Below are 26,196 nucleotides of genomic sequence, written 5' to 3' on the forward strand. Positions count from 1 at the left end.
CTATGGACTGGCCTGCACGTTCCCCAGACCTGAATCCAATCGAGCACCTCTAGGACATCATGTCTCGTACCATCCGCCAACGCGATGTCGCACCACAGACTGTCCAGGAGTTGACCGATGCCCTGATCCAGGTCTGGGAGGAGATCCCTCAGGAGACCATCCGTCGTCTCATCAGGAGCATGCCCAGACGTTGTAGGGAGTGCATACAGGCACGTGGAGGCCACACACACTACTGAGCCTCATTTTGAATCGTCTTGAAGAATTTCCACAGAAGTTGGATCAGCCTATGTTCTCATTTTCCACTTTGATTTTGAGTATGATTCTGAATCCAGACCTTAATGGGCTAATGATTTTGATTTCCATTGATCATTCTTAGGTTATTTTGCTCTAAACACATTCCTCTGTCTAATAAATAAAGATTTTCAGCTGAAATATTTCATTCATCGAGGTCTATATTGTGTTTTAGGTGTTCCCTTTATTTTTTTGAGCAGTGTATATGAATCTTAATGTGTTAATGTTCATATAACCGTTACTGTGTACTGTCCAAATATTTGGTCAAATTGTACTTCGACGCTTTGTTCATGAAACTTTCATGCCAATAAAGCCCTTTGAATTGAATTTGGAGGGAGATAATTTGGAGAGAGAGAGGGAGAGAGAGAGAGAGAGAGAGACAGACAGAGAGAGAGAGAGAGAGATTGTGTTTTCTCCGGTGCTGGAGCAGAACTTTGAACAGATGGCCACACTGCAGAAAGACAGCCCACAGAGGAGACATTACAACAGTCAGGTTAAAAACCTTCCCTGGAAAACACACACACACACACACACACACACACACACACACACACACACACACACACACACACACACACACACACACACACACAATCTACACATTGCACAAACACACACAAAGGCTGGATGGTAAAGGGCAATGTCTCCCTGTTCTCGGGCGTTTGCACACAGCTAAACCCACAAGGCAGTGACTCAGTTTTAAGCAGCGAACTATTGTTCTGCTACTGTAATTAAAAGAGTAAGAGCCGACAGCCATCAGCAGCTGAAAACCTGGCGATGTCTGCTCTAGTGGGACATTTACTGAGGAAAATTCATGCTTATTTGTGAAAATAACAGTGCCTGATGGCCTACAAAGGCTCCTTTTAAAACAAGGTTTGGGATAAATAGTGGGTTGCTTTTCTAACACTGCAGTACTTTGCAGTACTTGAGGAACGGTTGGTTTTGGGAGAGCAGGATAAATGGTTTAGATAAAGGATGGATGGTTTTGGGACACACAAAAAAAAAATCGTGAGCCGTCTTGTGAAACTTAAGTGGTTTTATACAGCTGCACGAGGCCAAGGCTAGCTTTTTCATTTGCCCGTTCCAGTCCAGGGGTCGATGATGGCGTCGTCGGGCACAGCATGGCACTCGCCGGCAGCTTTAAAGGTTTTATCCACCCATTATAAAATGGCATGCATTCACGACCACACAAAAAGAAGACTTTCAGAAGCGAGAGCATCCATTAAATGACTCACATTTATAAATGTGAGGGGAAGCACACTTCGAACAAACAAGTGTTGCCCGAGGTGGACCGCAATCAGTGCGTGAGTTGGCCCACACCTGAGCCCACTCGACTCATTCGCTCGGGCAACATCCGAGGAAACTGTCAGTGTGTTCACAAGGACGCCACTCGGTAAAAGTGGGAGCTTGTACGTGACGGTTCTTTTGTGCCAGGTATGGCAAGACTCCTCTACCTCATCCACCGTGCATGCAGAAGTGGCTCTGAGGCTGAGGGAGAACGGAGAGAGGGAGAGAAAGTGGAAGGAGGTGGTGTCGAGAGGAAGGAGCGGAGAGTTCTTAGGCGCCCGAGTGAGAAAAGAGAAGGACAAAGAGGGGAGGCGAGATGAAACGAAACCAGAGAAGGGGAGAGGGTGTGAGGTGAGGTGTGAATAGAAGGGGAAGCGAATGTGGAAAGCACAGGAAGGACAGGGAAGAATGAGAGGTAGGAGGGAAAAAAAAGAGCAACACAAGTGAACAGCGCTGAACAAATGGGAACAGTTTTGCACCTTGTGTGGTCTGGTGAAAGATTGATGAGTGGAAGCGACCCAATTCTCCAAGTGCGCTCGGAGGGAAGGTGAGGCGGCCTGTGACAGAGTCCGCCAAAAACAGGGGGAGGCTGCGAGAGAGCGAGCGCTGCCATCCAAACTAGGCTGTTGTGCATCAAATATTTAGTGGATGGATTACAAGAACACTGCTCACAGTGTTGCTGTCCAGACAACAAAGCAACAAAGTGCTTTAATCATTCATCCATCATTTCTTGTTTACGTATGAAATCATGTTGGCCACTGGTTTGTGTTTGTGTGTGTGTGTGTGTGTGTGTGTGTGTGTGTGTGTGTGTGTGTGTGTGTGTGTGTTGTGCTGCCAGCTCAATCACAGTTATTTTTCTTTGAAACCTGTTGCTTCTCAGTTTCTGATATACTTACCAACTCTGCCAGGCGGTGATTATACATTTGATTGTGTGTGTGTCCGCGGCTAATCTCGCACGCCTATCAGTCTAAAATGTTTTGTGTGGGCATCTGGGTAGCGTAGCAGTCTATTCCGTTGCCTACCAACACGGGGCTCGTCAGTTTGAATCCCCATGTTACCTCCGGCTTGGTCGGGCGTCACTACAGACAAAATTGGCCGTGCCTGCGGGTGGGAAGCTGGATGTGGGTATGTGTCCTGGTTGCTGCACTAACGCCTCCTCTTGTTGGTCAGGGTGCCTGTTTGGGGGGGAGGGGGAACTGGGGGGGAATAGCGTGATCCTCCCACACGCTACAACCCCCTGAAGAAACTCCTCACTGTCAGGTGAAAAGAAGCGGCTGGCGACTCCACATGTATTGGAGGAAGCATGTTGTAGTCTGCAGCCCTCCCCAGATCGACAGAGGGGGTGGAGCAGCGACCGGGAGGACTCAGAAGAGTTGGGTAATTGGCTGGATACAATTGGAAGAAAAACGGGGGGCGCGGTAAAATAAATAAATAAATAAAATGTTTTGTGCACAGTGATGACTATACGATGAAGAACCTCTCATGGTTGTGGTGATTAAAAACTTTTGAAAAACATTTGCTCTCGCTATCGCCCCTCCCTCTCTTCATTCACTCGCTAGCTCGCTTGACCAACGCTGCTTTCTGTTGCTGCCTGATCTGAGTCAGCCATGCGTGACTCACATCCACAGTTGAGTCAGATCGGGCAGCAATAGTGTAAAACCAAAAAGCAATGTATTCGGGTATGAGTCTTGAATGTAAAGAAGTTGATCGTATTTCGCAAGCCAGCAAATCGCTCACTGCTGATCTCAGTACAGAAGAACAGGAGGAACACTGGATGAACCAAAAATAATTCACCCCGCCACCACGCAGAAATGCCAGTCTCCAATGTTAAAACTCTTCTATAAAAACACAATTTCAAGAGTAGGATTAATCAGTCACAGCTGGGCTACCTGTGTAGCTAGCTAGCTAGCCAGCTGTGTAGCTACAATAACACATTTCCCATGGCTGAGCTGTTATTTTTACTGTTGTTTTATGAATGGAAGTCCATCAGCAGAGCAGCCATTTGCCTTGATTTATCTTATATCATGAAACCCGCGACAGTTAAACACACTTGATGTCTTTTAATAAGGGCTTTGAAATGATGATAGCCTGATTTCTGTCATTTCATGTCAGACTTGGTCGTTTTCATGCGAGGAGGCTGCTCATCCATAGACTGACAGGCAAAACGTTTTTATTAGGTTTTTTTTTTTTAGCTTGAGCCATGCATATTAAACACCTTTTCCCCATATTTCCCGTTCAACTGAAGTTAACATGCTGCGTAACGGCAAGGGGAAAAAAAATAATTTTTTTTTCTGTCCGCGTGTGCATTATTTCCCTTTTCCCGGCAGGTGAAAAAAGGGTTTGTCGCCAAGTCTGAACACTGAGAAGGGGGGATAAGTATGCCTGGCAGAGATTTGCACTACTAAGTGCACTCCTCTAGTTAAAAGTTATGTAACTACTAAATTCACAGTATGTGGCAAAAAGTCCTCATTCTGTTTCTCAATACAGGTTGAAAATAAATCTGTTATAATCTTGATATATATATATATATATATATATATATATATATATATATATATACTATATATTTGTTTATACTTTGTTAAAAGAAATGCTCAAAAAGTGTTCAACAAATAAGGAGCAAAACCTTCAAGTGAGTCAAGTAAATTATTTATGAGACAGTACAAGCCTGTTTCATGTCATAAGCAATCATCAGCTGTGATTGACAGCTGACGATGCATCTTCCCCTGTCACACCAGCTACCTGCATGTCCTCCCTCACCACACCCATAACCTCCTCTTTGGCCCTTCTCTTTTCCTCTTCCCTGGCAGCTCAACATTTAGCATTCTTCTCCCAATATACCCAGCATCTCTCCTCCACACATGTCCAAGCCATCTCAATCTTGCTTCTATTGATTTGTCTCCAAACCGTCCAACCTGAGCTGCCCCTCTAATATAATCATTCCTAATCCTGCCCTTCTTCGTCACTCCCAATGAAAATTTTAGCATCTTCAACTCTGCCACCTCCAGCCCCGCCTCCTGTCTTTCTGTCAGTGCCACTGTCTCCAAGCCATATAACACAGCTGGTCTCACAACCATCTTGTAAACCTTCCCTTTAACTCTTGCTGGTACCCTTCTGTCACAAATCACTCCTGACACTCTTCACCCACTCCACCCTGCCTGCACTCCCTTTTTCACCTCTCTACTGCACTCCCTGTTACTTTGGACAGTTGGCCTCAAGCATTTAAACTCATCCAACTTCCTCACCTCTACTCCTTGCATCCTCACCATTCCACTTTCCTCCCTCTCATTCACTCATATGTATTCCATCTTGCTCCTACAGACTTTAACTCCTCTTCTCTCCAGTGTATACCTCCACCTCTCCAGGCTCTCCTCAACCTGCACCCTACTCTCACTACAGATCACAATGTCATCCGCAAACATCATAGTCCACGAAGACTCCTGCCTGATCTCGTCCATCAACCTGTCCATCACCATTGCAAACAAGAAAGGGCTCAGAGCTGATCCTTGGTGTAATCCCACCTCCACCTTGAACCCATCTGTCATTCCAACTGCACACCTCAACACTGTCACACTGCCCTCATACATATTGTGCACCAATCCTACATACTTCTCTGCAACTCCCAACTTCTTCATACAATACCACACCTACTATCTCAGCACTCTGTCATATGCTTTCTCTAAATACACGACACAATGTAACTGCTTCTGGCCTTCTCTATACTTCTCAATATGAAAAAAGTAAAATTACATTTTGAGTTCATTTTAATCACAGTACCTGCATAACGAATTTACAGTTCAATAATACAGCATGAATTAAAAGTGTCTTTTCATTACCAGTGAGCTTATTCTCATCCAAATATGTCATACAGGTTGTATGACATGCAAAGTATCTCTCCACATTCATATAGAGATGCACTTTATAATGACATTTACCAGTGTAACCCTACGTATAACAGCTAGCTAGCCTTAGCTTTTACCTTTACCACTACTCAACATATAAGTCATTAATATTCCTGTATTAGCCTGAGCCATCCAAAAAGAAAAACATTGTCGTCTTCTGTGATACTGGTCTCGTTCGCATTCCCTTCTCTCTACCATATAACAAACTCACATGCATTTACTGACATGTGCACATTCTGACGTGCACGCTCACATGCATAAAGGCGCAGAAGTGTGACAGGGTTTCTGTGAGGGAGCGCAACGGATGGACTAATGACAAATTACTTGAAATTCCTAATACATTAAAAAATGTTGTGATAGTCTGCCCCAAATAATCTGTATAATACAAATAATCTATAATCCCTTTTCATATCTCTAATCTGTGATTTCGCCCAGGTTTTCCACATTCGTAGGGCCCCAGGTGTATAGGCATGGCCGTTGGACAGGAAAAGAAAACAATTCACCAATTGACATGTACACCCACCACATGGCAAACAACATTTTATCTATTTTTATTCATTCTTTCTGCCTTTACTCTTTTCTGTTATGCAGTGTGACCACAGATCAACCACTTGTCTTCTCACTGATTTCGGGGCCGGCATTTTTACATTATCACATATAGCTTCTCTTTTCTCTGCGCTACAGCAACACGGCTGTTAGTTCCTCTGATGCTTGGTAAAAAGGAAAGCCTTGTTAATATGGACACTGTGTTATACAGAAACTGCTACAGCACTCTAACATACATTGAAGGTTTCGATGGTTGTTAATTAAATGTTAAATAGTTTTAATGGCCTAAGGCTCATATTTTGCACCTAAATTGGCATAATAAGTCATTCGCTTCACCTACCTAGGTTAATCTAAAAGACTGGTTTTGTGTAAATATATTGCATTACCGCATTAAAGCCATTGGGTAGCACGGTGGCCCGGTGGTTAGCACTGTTACCTCACAGCAAAAAGGTCCTGGGTTTGAACCCCAGGGTTGTCCAACCTTTGGGGGTCATCCTAGGTCGTCCTCTGTGTGGAGTTTGCACGTTCTCCCCGTGTCTGCAGTGGGTTTTCTCCGGGTTCTCCAGTTTCCCCCACCAACAAAAAGACATGCTTGTTAGGGTTAATACTCCTGTCTGTGTCCCTGACCAAGGCAATGGAAAGAAGAACTGGAGTTGGTCCCCAGGCGCTGCACTGCGGCTGCTCACCGATCCTAGCTCCACAGCTAGGATGGGTTAAATGCAGAGCATATTTTCCCCATAGGGATTAACAAAGTATATCAAACATAAAAAATAAAAATTCACTCTGTACCTTATTTCCCTTTCTTGGCTTGTCCACACACTGATGAAGAAACATCCCCCGACCTCTTTCTCTCTCTGTCCATTACTCACTCATCCATTTCTCATCTCCCTATATTCCCCTCACCATCAATCCACCATGAACTAAGCGATTGGAAGCCCATCCATGACAAGGTGTCAAACCACCTGCCAGGGTGCGAATGAAAAAAGTCTTACATTGCACCACTCAGCCAGGGTGAAAATGAAAAAAGGTTGAGTTTCACATTCTTATCAAAACCCAGGCCGGCACATCTAGACCAGACTGTCTGTCTGACTAACTGGCTGGCTGATCGTCAATCAGAAAATGCAGAGTGCAAAAGCTCTTTAATGGGGGACAGCCTAAGTAGAGGTTGCCTTGGTGATTTAGTGCCAGTCTCGCTGGGCTGAAAATCAATGACTCTTTATTAGTAATTATAAGGGACAGCTGAAGAGGAGGCTAGTTCATAAAAAACATTTACTACTGCGGGTTATAAAATAAATAAATATAAAGGGTAATTGCCAAAGGTGAGTTTCTCCGGAGTGAGGTGTGGAATACTCACTTTTTTGCTCACATACGGCACCAAGAATCCACCTCGCTGACACGTCACTGACGAATATACACGACCCCTACCAGCTACACCAGGGGTCCCCAATAGGCGGCCCGCGGGCCACGTCCGGCCCGTGACGGGTTGATTTATGGTCCGCGATAATTTTTGGAGAAATGCCAGAAGGAAGAATTTTTTTTATTTCCCTACCAAAAAAAATAAAATAATTAATATCTTAGTAAAAGTAAGACTAGTAATATATCGAAAAATAGATGAAAAACCTCTGTTTAAATTATAATACCTGCAACGTGTCGACACCAAAACAAACTAACGAACAACATGCTGCTGGAGGTTGAGTGGCCCGTGGTTTTAAAAGTGGCCCTAAAAGTGGCCCGCTATGAAAAGTAATTGGGGACCCCTGAGCTACACAGATGAAGTTCAGAAAGTTCCCTTTGTGGATCAATGAAGTATTAATTACTTTTGTGTTTTTTCATCATAAGGCACATTTCAAATCGAACTGACCAATCAATCTAAGGTCTGCTGATGCTTAGTTATTGCTACCATCTTGTTGCTTACTAACGTTCCTCAAACATGGTGATGTTCACACCATTAAGAGAAGAAGAAAGCCACTTTATTTTGTCATTGTATTCTTATAATGAAATCTGTTCTCTGCATTTAACCCATCCTATTGTATAGGAGCAGTGAGCAGCTGCAGCGCCTGGGGACCAACTCCATTGCCTTGCCCAGGGGCACAGACAGTATATTAACCCTAACATGCATGTCTTTTTGATGGTGGGAGGAAACAGGAGCACCCGGAGAAAACCCACGCAGACACGGGGAGAACATGCAAACTCCACACAGAAAGGACCTGGGGTGGCCTGGTGTTCGAACCCAAGACCTTCATGCTGTGAGGCAACAGTGCTAACCACTGGGCCACCGTGCTGCCCGCAATTGTACATAAGCAAGCAACTGCAAGTTCATAGCTGATAGTTTCTGGAGGCCATGAATTTTTTTTTGAGGAAGCAGACAGCAATACCTTCAGTATGTTGTTGAAGGATGCTAATAAGATTTAAGGATAATGAATGGATCATTAACAGCGGCTAAATAAGAGTAAAATTGAGGCTGAGTCATTCCACTCGCAACGACAAAGGGAAAAGCACAAAAACTTGTGTAATGAGGCTGCAAATAAGGGCATCATTAATCAACATCACTCTTTTATATCCAGGTAACTTTTAATTTACGCTAATCGGAGACTGAAAAGTTGACTTCTGTTTAGGAGTTACAGTTACACATCCCAACACAATGCCTTGTGTTGGGATGTGTAACATTTCTATTCTTGGGGGGCGGGGGATCACAGCAAACCCACACCCAAATAAATAAACAACAAATAAAATAGTAACAGCAATGTCTTAATTTTTGCCTGACAGAAAAAAAGACCTCTCCCTCCCCTCACCTTCACTCTGTGTGTGTGTGTGTGTGTGTGTGTGTGAAGTTGCTATTTGTTTGAAGTCTGTGGAATATGCAGAGAAACTAACTATTCTACCTCTATTATAACTTTTACATGGTTTCTCCTATCTAACCTTGGTTCCTTATCCACTGCTGGCCACTCGTCTCCGGTCCCTCCTTTCCCTTCCTCACTTGTCTCTATTCGTAATCATTAGACTGATGGCCCTCTCTGCTGTGCCACCCACCTCTCTTATCGTCATCCCCTCGACTCTTCTCCTCTTCGTCTCCACTCCCCTCCTCCCCTCCAGTGCTACCCACTCCTGTCTTCTCCTTTCTGACCCCCTCCCCTCTTTCACCCACTCTGTCCTTTTTTTCCGTTCCTGTGCTATTCACTCTCTCCCCTCCTTAAACACAATAACCACATGGCCCCGAATTTTAACCTCGGCCTCAAGTTGAATTTATCTCATGTACCTGGCTCTGCCTTGGACTGTTCACACAGACACACAGATGGACCGACACTGGCAAGCAGACAGACAGACAGACAGACAGACAGACAGACAGACAGACAGACAGACACACACACACACCACTGAATCAATTGTAAATATTAGGTGCCGCTGTTGACAGAGCGGGGTGAGGTTAACAAGCTAGCACGGCCATGTCTACCATCTGCAGAGCTGTGTGAACATTTCAGACAGCAACAGAATCAATGACAGGTCTAGACAGATTATGATCTCCTCCGTGCATAAACATTTTTGCATTGCATCAGTTCATCAGTTCATCCCTCGCTCTCCCATCCTCTGCAGAGGATGTTGAGCTTAAACTTTCACTCACTACTGTTTGTTGGTTTCATTTATTTCTACATCTCTGGTCCATCTTTTTTTCCTTTCTTCATTCCTTCTGCTGTTCACTCAATTGGCAGTATGTTTATTTTCTTCTCCATTATTTTTGTCTATCCTATGTATCTGTTCAGAGCCTCTCTCTGATTTGAGTTTTCCAACAAAAGCACACATAAAGTAGCACAAAGGTCAATCGAAGGTCATCCGTCCCACAACGGATCCAATTCAAAGTCCTTCTCCTCACTCACAAAGCCCTCCAAAACAGGCCCCCTCCCACTTCACTGACCTACTCCACTACCATACTCCTTCCTGCAGTCCTCCAACGTCAACCTCCTGTCTCCACCACACAGGACCAAGCCCCAGACCTGGAGCGACAAGTCTTCTCCATAGCTGCCCCCTCCCTCTGGAGCCCCCTCCCTAAACACATCAGAGACTGCACCCATCTGTCCACGTTCACATCACCAACCAAAACTCACCTCTGCAGAATTGCTTTTAATGTGTGATTAATGTGTGTTTTATGTGTTTGTTGTGTTGTATTTATGTTTATTTTAACTTATGTATAATGTTTCAGTATTCTGAAAAGCACTCTGTAAATAAAATGCATTGTTATTACTATTATTACTATTATTATTATTAAAACTACTGCCTTTTGTTTCCCGTATTACTGGTCTGAATTAAGTATGATCTTTCTTTGTATTCAGAACTCAGTGGCATGGGTGATATAAAGGCAGGACTCAACCCGGGTTATCCAGCACAGAGACACGGGCAATGATCTCTCAACAGCGGTTTATTAAAACACAAAGATTGAAAACACCGGATGTAAGATAATTTGAAGCCAGTGAGACATCTCTATTGAGTTTTCCCAGTCCCTGGTGCGTCTTCATGTGGAGCTGATACCTAGTGTTGCAGCTTGTATTTAGAGCCACAATGACATTTATGGACCGCTTAGACAAAGAGTGTGAAAACTGGCACAGTAAAAAACATCCTCCTGTGTTTCCTTTACATGTAAATATCAGATGAGTCAAACAAGGACCCTAAAAAAAACCATCATCCATATCCACTCAGACTTTGGAGACCTCATCTGACCCTACCTTGTCTGCATTAAGTAATAAAGCAGATAATTTCTCCGAAACCATTTATTTACCTGCTTTTAAAGGGACAAATTCTACACAAAAATCAGCTCAGTGTTCACTCCATTGCAATGTTTTGCCATCACTGAATGTAATTATTAAATCTCATAATAGTTTGATCTCTAAACCTGCTACCTCATTGTCTACCTTGTACAAAATTCACATTTTACTACTAACTACAAATGTCCGGCACAAAGGGGATGGGATACTCTATATGGACTCCACAAGTTAACTTTTAAACTTCTTAACCACCAGCCTTCAAATAAAATATTTCACAAATGACGGGATAGGATGAGACTATCAATCGAATGAGTACCAGTCAGAAATTTAACTTATGAATGCCCACCACCAGTTGGTAAGGCCCTTGGCTTGATTTCTGAGTTTCGCTCAAATAACTAGCAGCTAGAGTTAGCCATAGTCAGTAATGTGTCAGTGTGAAGGGGCAAAGGCAGCTACTCGTACCCTACCACAGACACTGTGTGATTATAAATCATCACTGAGGCTGTTGGTAGGTTTGTGCCTTTACAAAATCACTTGTTTTGTGTTGTAGAGGGTGTGTTGTACGTGGGCTTGGATGTGATATAATGGCAGGAATTAGGACCAATACCTCTACTAGAAAATCTTGCTGTACAGGTTATTTATCCCCTCTCAGGTAAGTAGATAGGTGCTAGACCATATAGCCATGTTATATGGTTTGGAGCAGTGTTGTAGTACACGAGTCCAGGACTCGGACTCAAGTCCTGATTTTCAGGACTCATGACTCGACTTGGACTTGAGCACTGATGACTTGGACTTGGACTCGGACACTGGGGACTTGAGACTTGACTCGGACTCGAAGTTTAGTGACTTGACTACAACACTGGTGTGTGTGTGCACATGCTTGCGAGTGCATTTGTTTGGCTATTGTGTCACAAAGTAAATAAACTCTATGAAATGGTGACAGCTGTGTCATTTTTGTTTCATGTCGACCTTTTTTATTTGTATGTCAGCTTTTTTACGGTGCCAGAGTGGAGCACTGGAGCCCATCTTGGAACTCGACTCAGACTCAACCTTGATGATTCAAGACTCAGACTCAGGTACTGGGGACTTGAGACTCGACTCGGACTCGAGGTTTAGTGACTCAACTACAACACTGGTTTGGAGACAGTGGCACTTACAAAAAGCGGAGCTGGATGTGGCAGAGTTGAAGATGCTAAGATTTTCGTTGGGAGTGACGAAGAAGGACAGGATTAGGAACAAGTATATTAGAGGAACCGCTCAAGTTGTACGGTTTGGAGAAAAAGTAAGAGAGGCAAGATTGAGATGGTTTGGACATGTGTGGAGGAGAGATGGCAGGTATATTGGAAGAAGGATGCTGAATATGGAGCTACCAGGGAAGAGGAAAAGAAGAAGGCCAAAGAGGAGGTTTATGGATGTGGTAAGGGAGGACATGCAGGTGGCGGGTGCGACAGAGGAAGATGCAGAGAACAGGAAGAAATGGAAACGGATGATCAGCTGTGGCGACCCCTATCGGGAGCAGCCAAATGTAGTAGTAGTAGTAGCAGGTAGATGGACTGGTAGACAAAAAAGCAGGTTGCTAGATAAAGACACAGGGGCAGAGGTTTGCTCTATGAGTGTGTGTGTGTGTGTGTGTGTGTGTGTGTGTGTGTGTGTGTGTGTATGTACCTGATATGTGTCCCACAGTCTGATGGTGCAGCGCAGGGGCAGCTCCCTCATCAGCAGGTTGTTCATCCAGCGGAAAGCAAACTGCAAGTACTCCACATCATACTGCTGCATGTGGCGGTGCACCGACTCTGGAGAGAGGCATATACATACGTGCACTCATTAAAAATTCAACAGTAGGATTTTTCTACACATTATATGGTGATATCAATGCGGAACGCTCCCTGCAAGTTTTCCTCAAAAATCCTTTTAGATCTAATCTGCACAAGCCAGTTACAATGGAGGTGTGTGTTTAAACTCAGATGGCTTGCTATAAACACACACATGCATGCACACACACATGTACTGCCTGGTAAAAAAGGTGCAGTTTCAAAGTCATTCGACTATGCAGACACACTAAAATCAACAAAAAAAACAAACATTGTCCATGTTGGCATCAACGGTGTATGGTTTATTTCGGATGCAATACGAGCCGTAGCAGTGTTTTAGGTACTCGTGGTTAACCTGCTCCTATTTCTACCGTTTTGTTTCATCAGTGGGTTGTCAGAGGCTGGAAAGATACATAAATGGCCAAAGGACACACGATGTGTGATTTACTTTGGTGTGTTCGCACTTCTTTGGTGATATTTTTATTATTATTCTACCACCCTAAACCCATTTACACCTGGTATCAAAATACAATCTGTATCCAAGCACATCCGGATAAGGAAAAATGCATGTTAATGTAAGGTGTAAATGTGTCATGATCGGATCTGCCTGACCACATCCAGAGGTAGCCGGGCTCGCATTGTGTTCAGATCTTAGGGAGGTGCAAAAGCAAGCCGTAGGTGCTGGCATCCGTATGTACTCAATGTCATCATTCCCGCTCTGACCGCGGATACCACTGAGCACTGCTCGCATCAGAAGCTAGATGATGAAACTGATGAAAATTTAAAGAAAGGAAGCGGTAGAGTGACTGGTAGAAATGGAAGATTCACGTCCCCGGAGCCATCAGGAAATGAGATTCTTATTCGCTTCATGGGGTGACAGCGCTGCCCAAGCAAAACTGGACAGTTTCCCCAGAAATGGAGGACAGAGATATGCTCTCAATGAGGATAACGAGAACGCATTAAAAGTACCAGGTATAAACACAAAGGCAAGACTGGATCGTTTATTATCCAGATACAGATCACATTTTAATACCAGGTGTATGTAAATGGGGGGCCTGTCACCTGCATTCTATCCGCACAAATCAGGATCATGTGATGAACAGAGTCGCGAGTTCCAGTCCATCCATCCGGCCATTATGCAAACCGCGTATCGCAATTGGGGTCACGGGACGCTGAAGCCTATCCCAGCAGTCACTGGGCGGCAGGCGGGGAGACACCCTGGACAGGCCACCAGTCCATCACAGCGCCAACACACACACACACATTCACACCTAGGGACAATTTAGTATGGCCGATTCACCTGAACTACATGTCTTGGGACTGTGGGAGGAAACCGGAGCACCCGGAGGAAACCCACGCACACACGGGGAGAACATGCAAACTCCACACAGAGGACGACCCCCAAGGTTGGACAACCCCGGGGCTCGAACCCAGGGCATTCTTGCTGTGAGGCGACCGCGCTAACCACTGCGCCACCGTGCCGCCCAATCCATGTTCAAATCCATGGTGCAAATAAATGAATAAATACATAATAAAAAAGTGAAGTGGGAAAAGTAAATGAGTGATGCTCTCCCCTCGTCCCCTAAATTTGGGTGTTTATAATAAATGTAAAGCGGAGCCCTGCTGGAAATGCATGCTCGGCTGGCCTTCACTGGATGACAAAAATACAAAATTAAAAAGTTCGATAAAATATATTCAACAGTGGGCAGGATGGCGGGGGGGGTGCGGGGGCTGGATTTAAGTTAAAAATACTATGCTTTTGTTTTCATCATTGCTCATGATGAATGTTTGTTTTATGCATCTTTGCATGACAAAAGATTAAAAACACCACTCGGTATTCCACCACTCTCAGCTAGATATTCATCAAACCCCTGACACCGGTCCTCTCACACACGCACAAACACCCACCCACGCACAAGCAGCCCAGAATACACACACACAAACCCTACGCCTCATAATAGAGATGCAATTATAAAGCTGTCAGGAGCATCTCCAAGAAAAGCCAGTTAGAGAGCAACTGTAGCATCCTCCGCTTTCACACACTGTTATTAATCAATTTTGACTGACAAACGCACAAACACACACGCGCACAAAATAGAACAGCTCCTAAACAATGGGGGGGGGGTAAATCATGGCACAAGCACACACATATCTGACAACACTTGCATAACACTGCTCACCACGCAGACACACACACACCTGAGCGACACCTGTCTTGCAGCGCACATGTACACACGCATGTATCGAATTAAACGCCTCGCTGACACGCACACAGGGCACGAGGTAAACAGAGAGCAATTATTTCACGCTCCTCTCTGCAGTTTAATTATCACATGGCGCTGTAAAAGCATAAACAAGCCGAGCTCATTAACAGTGAATACATCGCCGTGATGATCCCAGCCAACACTCGCTCGCTGCCAAACCAAGGGGGAGTGAGCGGGACAACTTTAGACTCTGGTGAATTACGCTAATGAACTCGCCCGGCCTAATATTAGCAGCTTTGCCAAACACGCGCATGCAGAGAGAGGGGGGAGGGGCGTGCATGATTTCGGCAAAGAGTTGTGAAAGAGAAAGTCGTTTTACGGGAGGAGCTCGTGTTTCATGCCATGAGATGGAGAACACAGAGATATTTCTAGAAATGGGGGTACGACAGGGAGAGGGCGGGAGATGAGAGGAGAAAGAAGTTTCTGAAAGGAGATGAGAGGGGAGGATGGGACAGAGAGTGATCTGAAGTGAGGCAGGTACAGGAAGTGAAGAGCAGAGACAAACAGAAGAGGGAGATAAGTAAAAGCAGAGAGGTGCTCATCGTGTTCTTTTTTTTTTTGTTAGCTCGGAGAGTTCTCAGTGGGTATGTTGCACAGCGAGCCAGGCAACGAGACACTGACTGACTGATGCCCCCTGCCTGCCTTGCTGCTGATTGCTAGCTTTGGGCTCAGGGCCAACACACTACCTAGCTGGCTCTGTGGGGTGAGCAGCAGCCCACGGCAGACAAACCGAGGGCAGACAGCGAGGAGTCAGAGGTCACACAATGACTACTGATCGGCTCCCAGCACTCTGCTGAGCGGGCCGATCTCACTGCGCTCCTCTGTACAAAATTCAATTCCAGCCACATCACGTGATCCCAGCTTATTCTATCTCGCTTCCTTTTGGTCCTACTTACACTTAGTGATACAGTAGATATAACTGTAACAATCCCATTGGTCATACTCCGGAGTGGCCACACAAAATGAGGCCTAAATCAAATAACAATGCTGAGGGGTGTCCGGGTAGCATAGTGGTCTATTCTGTTGCCTACCAACAAGGGGATCGCTGGTTCAAATCCCTGTGTTACCTCCAGCTTGGTCGGACGTCCCCACAGACACACTTGGCCGTGTCTGCGGGTGGGAAGTCGGGTTTGTGGGTATGTGTCCTGGTCGCTGCATTAGTGCCTCCTCTGGTTGGTCGGGGCGCCTGTTCGGGGGGGAGGGGGAACGGGGGGGGGGGGGATAGCGTGATCCTCCAACGCGCTACGTCCCCCTGGTGAAACTTCTCACTGTCAGGTGAAAAGAAGCGGCTGGCAACTCCACATGTATTGGAGGAGGCATGTGGTAGTCTGCAGCCCTCCCCGGATCGGCAGAGGGGGTGGAGCAGCGACCGGGACAGCTTGGGAGAGTGGGATATTTGGCCGGATACAATTGGGGAGAAAAAAAATAGCAAAGCTAATGTTTTCCTAACCAAGTATAACTACCCAGCATATACAATGGAGGACATAGGGTTTACTAAAATACCCATAACAGCTGTTAAAGTGGTGGGAGTGTGGATACAGAGATGCCATGTGAATTATCACTCTGGCAACTCCTTTCACTCATGTTTTGTTGAGTTCAGCTCAAGACTCCTTAAGGAGGCTCAGCGGTGGGTTACCGTGAACCATCCCCACCTAAGCCCAATCTCAGCCGACTCAACAGAGCTTTGCCAGTGTTAACCGAGACCTGCATTTGCACAACTAACATGCATCTAGCATCTACCTGGCAACTGCATGCACGATACAGACACGGATTCAAAGGCCTAGACATCAAGCTCTGGGATCAGAAAAGCCCTTCTCCACACTGCCCTGTGCCTAGCTTAAGAGCTAAATCACCTACAGAGAAGACAGTGCAATAAATTAAAATAAAATCCTTTTGCAGTTCTGAAGCATGTGTGTCTCCAGGCAATGTACTGCTTTTTCAGCATTTTGTTTTTTTGGATTGTTTTTATAAACTTCCTGTTGTTTTAATGCCACGTGTTTGTGTGTATGTGTGTGGTATTTGTTTTTTTGGATTTCCCCCCTTTTCTCCCAGTTGTACCCAGCCAATTACCCCACTCTTCCGAGCCGTCCCGGTTGCTACTCCATTCCCTCTGCCGATCCGGGGAGGGCTGCAGACTACCATATGCCTCCTCCAATACATGTGGAGTCGCCAGCCGCTTCTTTTCACCTGACAGTGAGGAGTTTTGGCAGGGGGGCGTAGCGCGTGGGAGGATCACGCTATTCCCCCCAGTTCCACCTCCCCCCGAACAGGCGACCCGACTGACCAGAGGAGGGGCTAGTGCAGTAAACAGGACAAATACCCACATCCGGCTACCCACCCACAGACACGGCCAATTGTGCCTGTAGGGACGCCCGACCAAGCTGGAGGTAACACGGGGGACTCGAACACGCGATCTCCATGTTGGTAGGCGACGAAATAGATGCTACGCTACCTGGATGTCCATGTGTTTGGTATTTGTGTATCTGTGCATGCGTTTCCTAGTCTGTGTCCACAGTGCGAGCATGTACATCCTCTATGCTTCATTGTGTCTACGTGTACCTGTAGCAAACTGCTGCACACGTGTGTGATCGTACCAGCGGTTTTTCCTTCACTGGCTGTTGTTGCATGTCGGTTGTTGGTCTCTCTCTGTTCCTCGCCCTCTCTCTAATTGTGCAACACGACCTTCGATATAAGACTCCGTCCCTCAGAGCTCAACTTACCGCGCTTCAATCACAGAGGTGATCTGTACAGCGCACACAAAGCACCCACAGTAGCCACACAGCCCTTTAACACACACAGAGCTCCCAGATAAAACAACACACACACACACACAAACACACACACACAGGCATCCGCTGACATACAAGTTTACGATGGAGCAATCAACGGGAAAAATATTGGCACTGTGGAGCGATGAAAAAAAATGTCCCGTATTTCAAAAGGGTCTGGTCAAAGAGCATTTGGAAATAAACGGAGGCGTAAAACACATCTGAATTTCTTTGAATAAATGCATGGAAGGCATTCATGGTGAGCAATGTATGTAAAATAAATGGAAAGCACAAAATTGCTGCAGGCAGGGTAGAGAATGGAGCGCGCGGGTAATGCGAGGTGAAATAAAAAGCCTGGGGAGAGCTCTGCCCGTAGGAGGAAAGGGAAGACAGGGGGGGGGGATACAAGAAACTCTACAATGATCCGGAGCAAGCCCAGCCAGGCTAAATGATCCCAGAACTGGCTCAGCACTGATCATATATTTAATTGTTTTTTTTCCTTAACCCAGACCTCATTAAAATGTTGTCAGGCATCATTCTGAATGGCGGAGACGACACTTTTGATGATCGCTTCGGTATCGAGAAAATGTCTTAAAATGTGCAATTGAGAAAACCAGCGGCAAAACGTAATTTTAACTGAGTTACGTTATCTTTATTTTGCACTTCTGCAAATGATTTTCATGGCCACATCAGCACCAGTTCACACTGAAAACACACAGCTGTAGCCCACGCGACGGGGCTGCCGGGCTACAGCACTCCCTGCTCACACGAGTGCACAAATCAACAGATGGTTGGAATGTACTGTCAGCTGCAGCAGCCTAACGAGTCAGTGCCGGGCCCCAGTGCATGATGGTCAAAGCGGGCCCTGGTCCGCCCATCAGAACCAGACATAGCATAACATCATGTCAGTAGTGAATGGGAGAAGTGAAAGTATGCAGCTTTTTTGGGGGGGGGGGGGTCCCCCCATTTTTCTCCCCAGTTGTATCCGACCAATTACCCCACTCTTCCGAGCTGTCCTAGTTGCAGCCCCACCCCCTCCATCGATCCGGGGAGGGCTGCAGACTACCACATGTCTCCTCCGATACATGTGGCATCGCCAGCCGCTTCTTTTCACCTGACTGTGAAGAGTTTCACCAGGGGGACGTAGCGCGTCGAAGGATCACGCTATGCCCCCCCCCCCAAGTTCCCCCTCCCCCCTGAGCAGGCGCCCCGACCAACCAGAGGAGGGGCTAGTGCAGCGATCAGGACACGGCTTCCCACCCGCGGACACAGCCAATTGTGCCTGTAGGGACGCCTGACCAAGCCAGAGGTAGCACGGGGATTCGAACCGTTGACGCCTAAATGAAATGATTACTAGGAAAAGAGACCGCCGTGCTATAGAAGAGGAGTCATAATAGCAAAGCCAAGCTAGTGACAGACTAGCCTTCTTAACACAATCTGGTGTTGGAGCACCATAACAGATGACAACATAAACGGTGACAGCATACCTGGACACAGATGAAAACACAATTCGGCGATGGTGCACCCGCACATCGACAACATTATTCATGTCTGCGCACAAAACACAAGTGTGTAGCATGATTATTAGTCAAATAAATAATAAGTAAGTTCTATTTACATAATAGGGGCATTCTTCAGGATTTTGGCTGTGTGAAGTCATCTATTCTACTACACAGTACGTAGTAGTATGCATGTCCATAATTACACGCGGCCACACTTTGCACATTTTTTAACATACTGTATACTGTAGACACAGTGCTCGAGGTCCCCCCCCCCCCCACTACTTTATTACTTTATTAATTTCTGTGGGGGGAATTCTTTCTCTGCATTTAACCCATCCTAGCTGTGTAGCTAGGAGCAGTGGGCAGCCGCCATGCAGCGCCTGGGGACCAACACCGGTTCTTCTTTCCCTGCCTTGGTCAGGGGCACAGACAGGAGTATTAACCCTAACATGCATGTCTTTTTGATGGTGGGAGAAACTGGAGCACCCGGAGAAAACCCACCACGGACAGGGGGACAACATGCAAACTCTGATAAGATAGTGGCGAGGTAAAGAGGGCCTGTGCATGCGGGCACTAAACTGTTGCGGGCCCCAATGCAGCTTCATTATCTGCATATATATGGTAGTTTCGCTGCTGGTCAACTGCAGAACAAGTCACTCCAAACCAAATCAGATTTTTGCTTCTATTCAAAGCATATTCTTAATGAACATTAAATAAATGATGATACATGTGACTACAATGTGTGTGTCCATTTTCAAAAAACATGTGAAATGCGTTTAAGCAGAGCAACAGGGTCCGGCAAAGTCATGATCCACACATTTCTAAATTATGCCCGGTGACATTTTAATGAGGTCCGTTTTCAAAAAACCTGAAGCTATCCTTAAGATAAAGACATGGTTGGGAGTATAAGGCTATTCTGATACAACTACGCTTTTGTCAAGGTATACCCATGTGCACAATACCACCCACGTAATCACACAATCGCACACACGTGCCTTAAACAATTCACACAGCAGCGATGTACAGGAATACAGGACCATCTTTAAGCTTTGTTCCAGACCACTGTAGAAGATTCTGTTGAGCCTCCCCCCCCCCCCCCGCCTTTCATATTCTAATGCAGTCTAATCTCACAATCTAACTACCAGCTTTTGTACACGATTTCAAGCTCTGAGCGTACGCTGCCTGAATTTATTCATTTACATGAATACGGAATTTATACTGAATTTATACTGAATTTATTCATTTACATGAATAAATTCACCTTTAGGCAATTTGCATGCTGATGAACTTGTGCAAATGCGTTTGCACGTAACCAGTAGAGAGCGAGCGAGCGAGAGAGAGAGAGAGCGATGGTAGAAACATGAAACGTGGCCTGTTTCTGAGGGGATTCATGCACTAGCATTATGCGAGGCTAACAGGGGTAAGCATCACTTAATACAACAAGACAAAAATAATGAGAGGAAAAGGAACCGCTCAACGCCATTAAATGTGCTTTTTTAAAACACAAGAAATCAAAGGTAGCTGCTCTCCTCAACAGGGTTACTTGATTTTTTTCCCTTTTTTTTTTAAGCGTTAGAGTCCGTAACATGGGGGGAGTTTTGTTCATATAGACAAAGATTAAAACGACTGGATGAAACCCTCGAGGAAGTCTCTGCTTTGGAAGGAGGTTTGTTTGAGCAATTTGTGGCTCGCTCTTTTTTTAGACTCCTTTTGCTCCAGGAGAAGACCGACTGAGCGCACAAACTCTGCTTCACACTCACACAGGGCCACAGACCCACACCTAGACAGCTGTCTGGAACTACTACAGTCTGCTATCCACTGTGCGGCCCCCACTGGAGCTGTTGGGGATCAGGTGCCCTGCCCGGGGGTACCTCGGCAGTAGTTGTTGAGTTTGTAGTTCAGTTTTAACTCATGGAAATACTTTTCGATTTTCTCCCCAATTGCACCCGGCCAATTACCCCACTCTTCTGAGCCATCCGGGTCACTGCTCCACCCCCTCTGCTAAGCCGGGGAGGGCTGCAGACTACCACGTCTCCTCCGATACATGCGGAGTCACCAGCCGCTTCTTTTCATCTGAGAGGGAGGGGTCTCGCCAGGGGGATGTAGTGAGTGAGAGGATCACGCTATTCCCCCCAGTTCCCCCTCCCCCCTGAACAGGCGCCTCGACCGACCAGGGCAGGCGCTAGTTCAGCGACCAGGACACATACCCACATCCGGCTTCCCACCCGCAGACATTGCCAATTGTGTCTGTAGGGATGCCTGACCAAGACGGAGGTAACACGGGGATTCGAACCGGCGATCCCAGTGTTGGTAGACAACGGAATAGACCGCTATGCTATTCGAACACCCCTCGTGGAGAAACTTTTAATCAGCAGAGAAAATCCTCTTCCCACTCTCTGGGTGGGGTAACAGGTCAGCCAGCTAGGGAGTCACTCAACAGAGAAGAGAGGGGTTAAGTATCTTGCTCAAGGAAACTTGGTCAAGCTCGGGATGGATCTCATCTTTTTGGTTGGTCGAAACCTCACTGATCAGCTGGCCTTCCTGCTGCCTGATCCAATAAAACCCTCAGTTGCAGAGTTACATACTAGTGCTACAGCGGGGTAAAGCGCTGTCCTGTGATGGTGGGGTTCTTGCAAATGAAATGTGTTTATCACCCACTCCCAAGTCATGTAAAGCCAGCTGCACGACTTGCCAAGATTTCTATTTCAAAAAGTACTATTAGAGCGCCTATTTCAGGGAGCCAATCAAATTGCAGTACACTGAAACTTGAAAGCAACACCGTGCGAAAGTGTGAAACAAAACACACATGGTGAACAAGCGAATACTTGTGACCGTTGCTGCAGCTGGTGCTGCTTGTGCCGACCAAAAAAGAAGCGCATCCGTCAGTACTCGTATAGTCTTGATTTTCAGCTGTCGTCACTTTTCAATGTGCAGTATTTGTCGTGAGAATAAAGGAATTCCGATTTTAACCGAGATTCCACTTCAGCTGGAGATCAGCTCATTGGCTGTTGATTGTCATGGACACATAGCCTGCCATTGAGACCGGCGGGAAAAGCAAGCAGGTTTGATTGTACCGGAAGAGTCTCAGAGATGGTTAAGAGCGCTCAAGCTGAGTCGGCAGGGGTGTCACACTGCACGGCTGCCATGGGAGGGACTATCCTTAAAACACTTAAGTTTACGCAAATGAAGCCTAGGACTGAAAGTCTTTGGCAAAGTCGCCTAGTGTGAACCAAGCTTTAGGGATCTGGAGGTAGTAGTTCAGTACTCAAACTCTTAAATACTTAAATCCTAGGCCTAGAGAAAGGAGTTGCCTCTATGGGCACGATAAAAAAGCAAAAATGTTTAAATCAAAACGTGACAACGTCAAACGCAAGAGCTCCTACAGTCCTTTTAAGTGCTACTTGCGAAGGTATGAAATACTACACAGGCTTGCTTCGTCTTAAGTATCTGACCTTATGAAACGCTTTACATCTCCCCTCCGTCCCCAGAGCCAACAAGAACTCAGCAGTTTTCAGAGTGTTTTCTTTTTTTGTTTCATGCCGCTTTTTTGTGGAACACTCCTTGCTGACATCAGTGAGGCCAACTTTATATTTTCCTTCAAATCCGGGCTAAACTATATGAATAAAATATACAAGTAAATAATTCACAGGCACCGCTGGACCCGAACCTTCTTTGATTACAGCTTGTATGCCCCGCCCCTGAGGTACGCTCTGACAGAACCCCGAACGTACAGAGTCATATCTCTGCTTTGCGCTGTACACCCTGCACACGCTCCCCAAACTGCAACGGGTGTCTCCGTCCCATGTGTGCCAGTAGGGATTTATGTCACCATCTCAGCTGGTGACACGTCCGTGCACCAACATCACAAAGATAAATGCTTGTACGTTTACAGCACTTGGCAAAGAAAAGTGATTCTGACTGTGTTTAGGGCGATGGTGCAGCAGTCGAGAGGTGCTGCTGTTACCCGGAGTTGACAGCAACGTCACCTCCTTTCACATCCTCCGCTATATTGAGCAGGCACACACGGCCTCTTCCTCTCTGTTATCTGACCTTAACTCAATGAGAGAATCACAACTCTGTTCTGGTGTGAGTGTGTCACTTCGTGCCAAGAGTGTGTTTGTGTGTCTATGGCAAATGTGTTGTATTTGTACCAAAATGCACAATTATGTGTGTTAGATCCTCATCAGGAAACCAAAGAGCTGTACCGCCACCTCAGCTATCTGTATTTATGTGTATTGTTAACAGCATATGTGGTTTGGATAATGGATGGATGGATGGAAAATCACTATTCTTCTGTTTTTATTTTATTGATTGATTGAGTTTTCTCCCTTTTTTTTCACCAATTTTATCCGGCCAACTACCCCACTCTTCCGAACTGTCCCAGTCACTGCTCCGCCCCCTCTACCGATCCGGGGAGGGCTACAGACTACCACATGCTTCCTCCAATACATGTGGAGTCGCCAGCCGCTTCTTTTCACCTGACAGTGAGGAGTTTAGCCAGGGTGACGTAGCGCATGGGAGGATCACGCTGTTCCCCCCAGTCCCCCCCCCCAAACAGGCACCCTGACTGACCAGAGGAGGTGCTAGTGCAGCGACCAGGACGCGATATTATGAACCCTACATAGCCCTCGCCAAAATCCCGTACCCTGTCCCAAATCTCGCGAACGGACGCCGGATTTCCGCTGCGTTGCTAAGGAAACAATCAACTATCAACTCGGTGCGAAGCAAAGCTAACGTTAGCTACCTTCAATTTTGTAATTTTGTATTTTTCGCAATTTTGGACAGCTGGCTGCTTTTGTAATTTTGGACTGCTGGCTGTCAACAACAGAACGGAGGTAAGGGGTGAAGTATCCTATGCTCAAACGTGGAGCAAGCAAAGATTGAGTTAAAAACGTTAATGTTGATTGTGGATAACTTAGACAGGTTAAATTGTGGGTGTACAGCGTTTCCTTGATGAGCGCTAACCCCATAACATATTTTCGCGTTGCTACGGTGGCGCACACGTGACAAAGCCAGAAACGGGATTTTGGCGAGGCCTATGTAGGGTTCATAATATCGCGACCAGGACACATACCCATATTCGGCTTCCCACCCGCATACATGGCCAATTCTGTCTGGAGAGATGCCCGACCAAGCCAGAGGTAACATGGGGATTCGATCCGACGATCCCCTTGTTGGTAGGCAACAGAATAGACTGCCAAGCTACCCGGACATCCCCTTATGTTTGGATTTTTAAGTTAAATTCACCTATTTTTATTTATATATTTAACTACACTGTTGCAATGTGAGACATTGTTTACACATTTCTTTATTTTAGCAGATCTCTACTTGTTGTACATACATTATTTTTTTATTTATTTCGCACTTGCTATGGTAAACTTATGTTTCCCATGCCAATAAAGTTGTTTTGAATTTAATTCAGATGGGGGGGGGTAGATAGGAGAGGGGATTATTAGAATTAGAACAAGTTTCTATTTACCCCCCAATAAAAAAAGGGGAGGGGGCACAGTTTCAAACACATGTTAAACACGGCCGTCAACCCAGTCTGAACTTGACTGGGAAGAACTGTGGACAGAGGGACTGAGGGGTCAATTGGGTGGTGAAGGCGGGGGTGTTTACAGAGAAACACTAAGTAATAGCTGTGGGCTGAATTTACACTTAACATTGCAATAATTTGCCAAAACAACCGTCATGCTTGGCCAGTCATTGGATAAATTGGTATAGGGAAAAGATGAACCCTCCTCCACACGGCTAAAAGAACAGTCTCAAATTAATGGGAATGGTTTGTGAGAACGGAGGCTCCAAAAATGATGGGCAGCATGCTCATCTCTGGAAAGAGGTAAACAAACAACAACAACACGGTTGTGCAATGGTTAGTGCTGTCGTCTCCCAGCAACAAGGTCCTGGGTTCGAACCCCGGGGTTGTCCAACCTTGGGGGTCATCCCAGGTTGTCCTCTGTGTGGAGTTTACATGTTCTCCCCATGTCTGCGGTGGGTTTTCTCCGGATACTCCAGAGACGTGCACGTTCGGGTCAGTACTCCTGTCTGTGCCCTTGACCGAGGCATGGCAAGACAAACTGGAGTCGGTCCCCGGATGCTGCCCACTGCTCCTAGCTACACAGCTAGGATGGGTTAAATGCAGAGTGTAATTTCCCCATGGGGATCAATAAAGTATCTCAAAATAATTAAAAACAAAAAAAAACAAAAAAAACAAAATCAAACCACAACAACAAACAAACAAAACAAAAAGTTGTTGTATGCTGCTTGCCTGATATCAGGTATAATATTTAACAGTATTGCTGCAGCTGTCTGGGTAGCCAAGATTTTCACAGCATGACGAGGCTTTGCTCTTACGGAAAAACAAAATAAATAAATAAATAAAACTACCAAAGGTTAAAGTGTGGGAAGAGAGAGGGAGGAGAGGAGGAGGAGAGCAAGGTCACCCCGCAGAATGGCCGAGGGCTCGAGGCACCATGCCAGAGTCATTTTTTCCTTCTCTCCGTCTATCTCGCTCTAACTTCCCCCCCCCCTTTCAATGTCCCCTGTTGTGATGAAAGGGAGGGGGTGAGGAATAGTACAGACAGAGACCCATTGTCTCCTTCTTTTGAGCTCTCTCTCTACCTCTGAGTGTGCCTCTGCTCTCTGTTTAATGGAGATGAAAAGTGATGTGTCTTTCAACCAAAGGGGGGGAAAGAGAACGAAAGCGAGAGAGAGAGAGCGAAGCAGAGGGTATAAAGAGGAGAGGAACAGAGAGAGAGGAGGAACGCTGAGAAACAGAGACAGAGGAGAGGAGTATGGATCAGACGAGGGCTGTTCCTGCTGGCAGTCTGCTGAGAAAATTAAAGAGTAAGCACTCATTTCTAGCCAGTCTCTGCCCACTTACATTTCCCAAAAGGAGAAAAGGGGGTGTAGCTGTAGAGGACAGTGATGGTGGTGTGGGCCAGACTGAAGGAGGCAGTGTGTCAGTAAACACCTCGCCTCGGCTTCTCCACAGAGTTAAGCTGGCTAACGCCGGTGTATCGCCTTTCTACTCACCTTGTATTCTGTTGGTGTAACTCGCTGGACAACACA

The 26,196-nt window shown here is 46.0% G+C and overlaps 1 protein-coding gene across 1 annotated transcript in view; it reads right to left on the reverse strand.

The window, feature by feature from the left end:
- The window catches only part of tbc1d22a (TBC1 domain family, member 22a), a 238,848-nt gene that overhangs the window by 52,323 nt on the left and 160,329 nt on the right, over window positions 1-26,196 (reverse strand). The window contains exon 13 of the mRNA XM_056277478.1: window positions 12,446-12,573. Within this exon, the coding sequence (XP_056133453.1) occupies window positions 12,446-12,573 (128 nt within the window). The remainder of the gene's footprint in view (window positions 1-12,445; window positions 12,574-26,196) is intronic.

Source organism: Lampris incognitus, chromosome 3 (assembly GCF_029633865.1).
Source record: "Lampris incognitus isolate fLamInc1 chromosome 3, fLamInc1.hap2, whole genome shotgun sequence".
In the NCBI taxonomy this organism is placed as follows: Eukaryota; Metazoa; Chordata; class Actinopteri; order Lampriformes; family Lampridae; genus Lampris; species Lampris incognitus.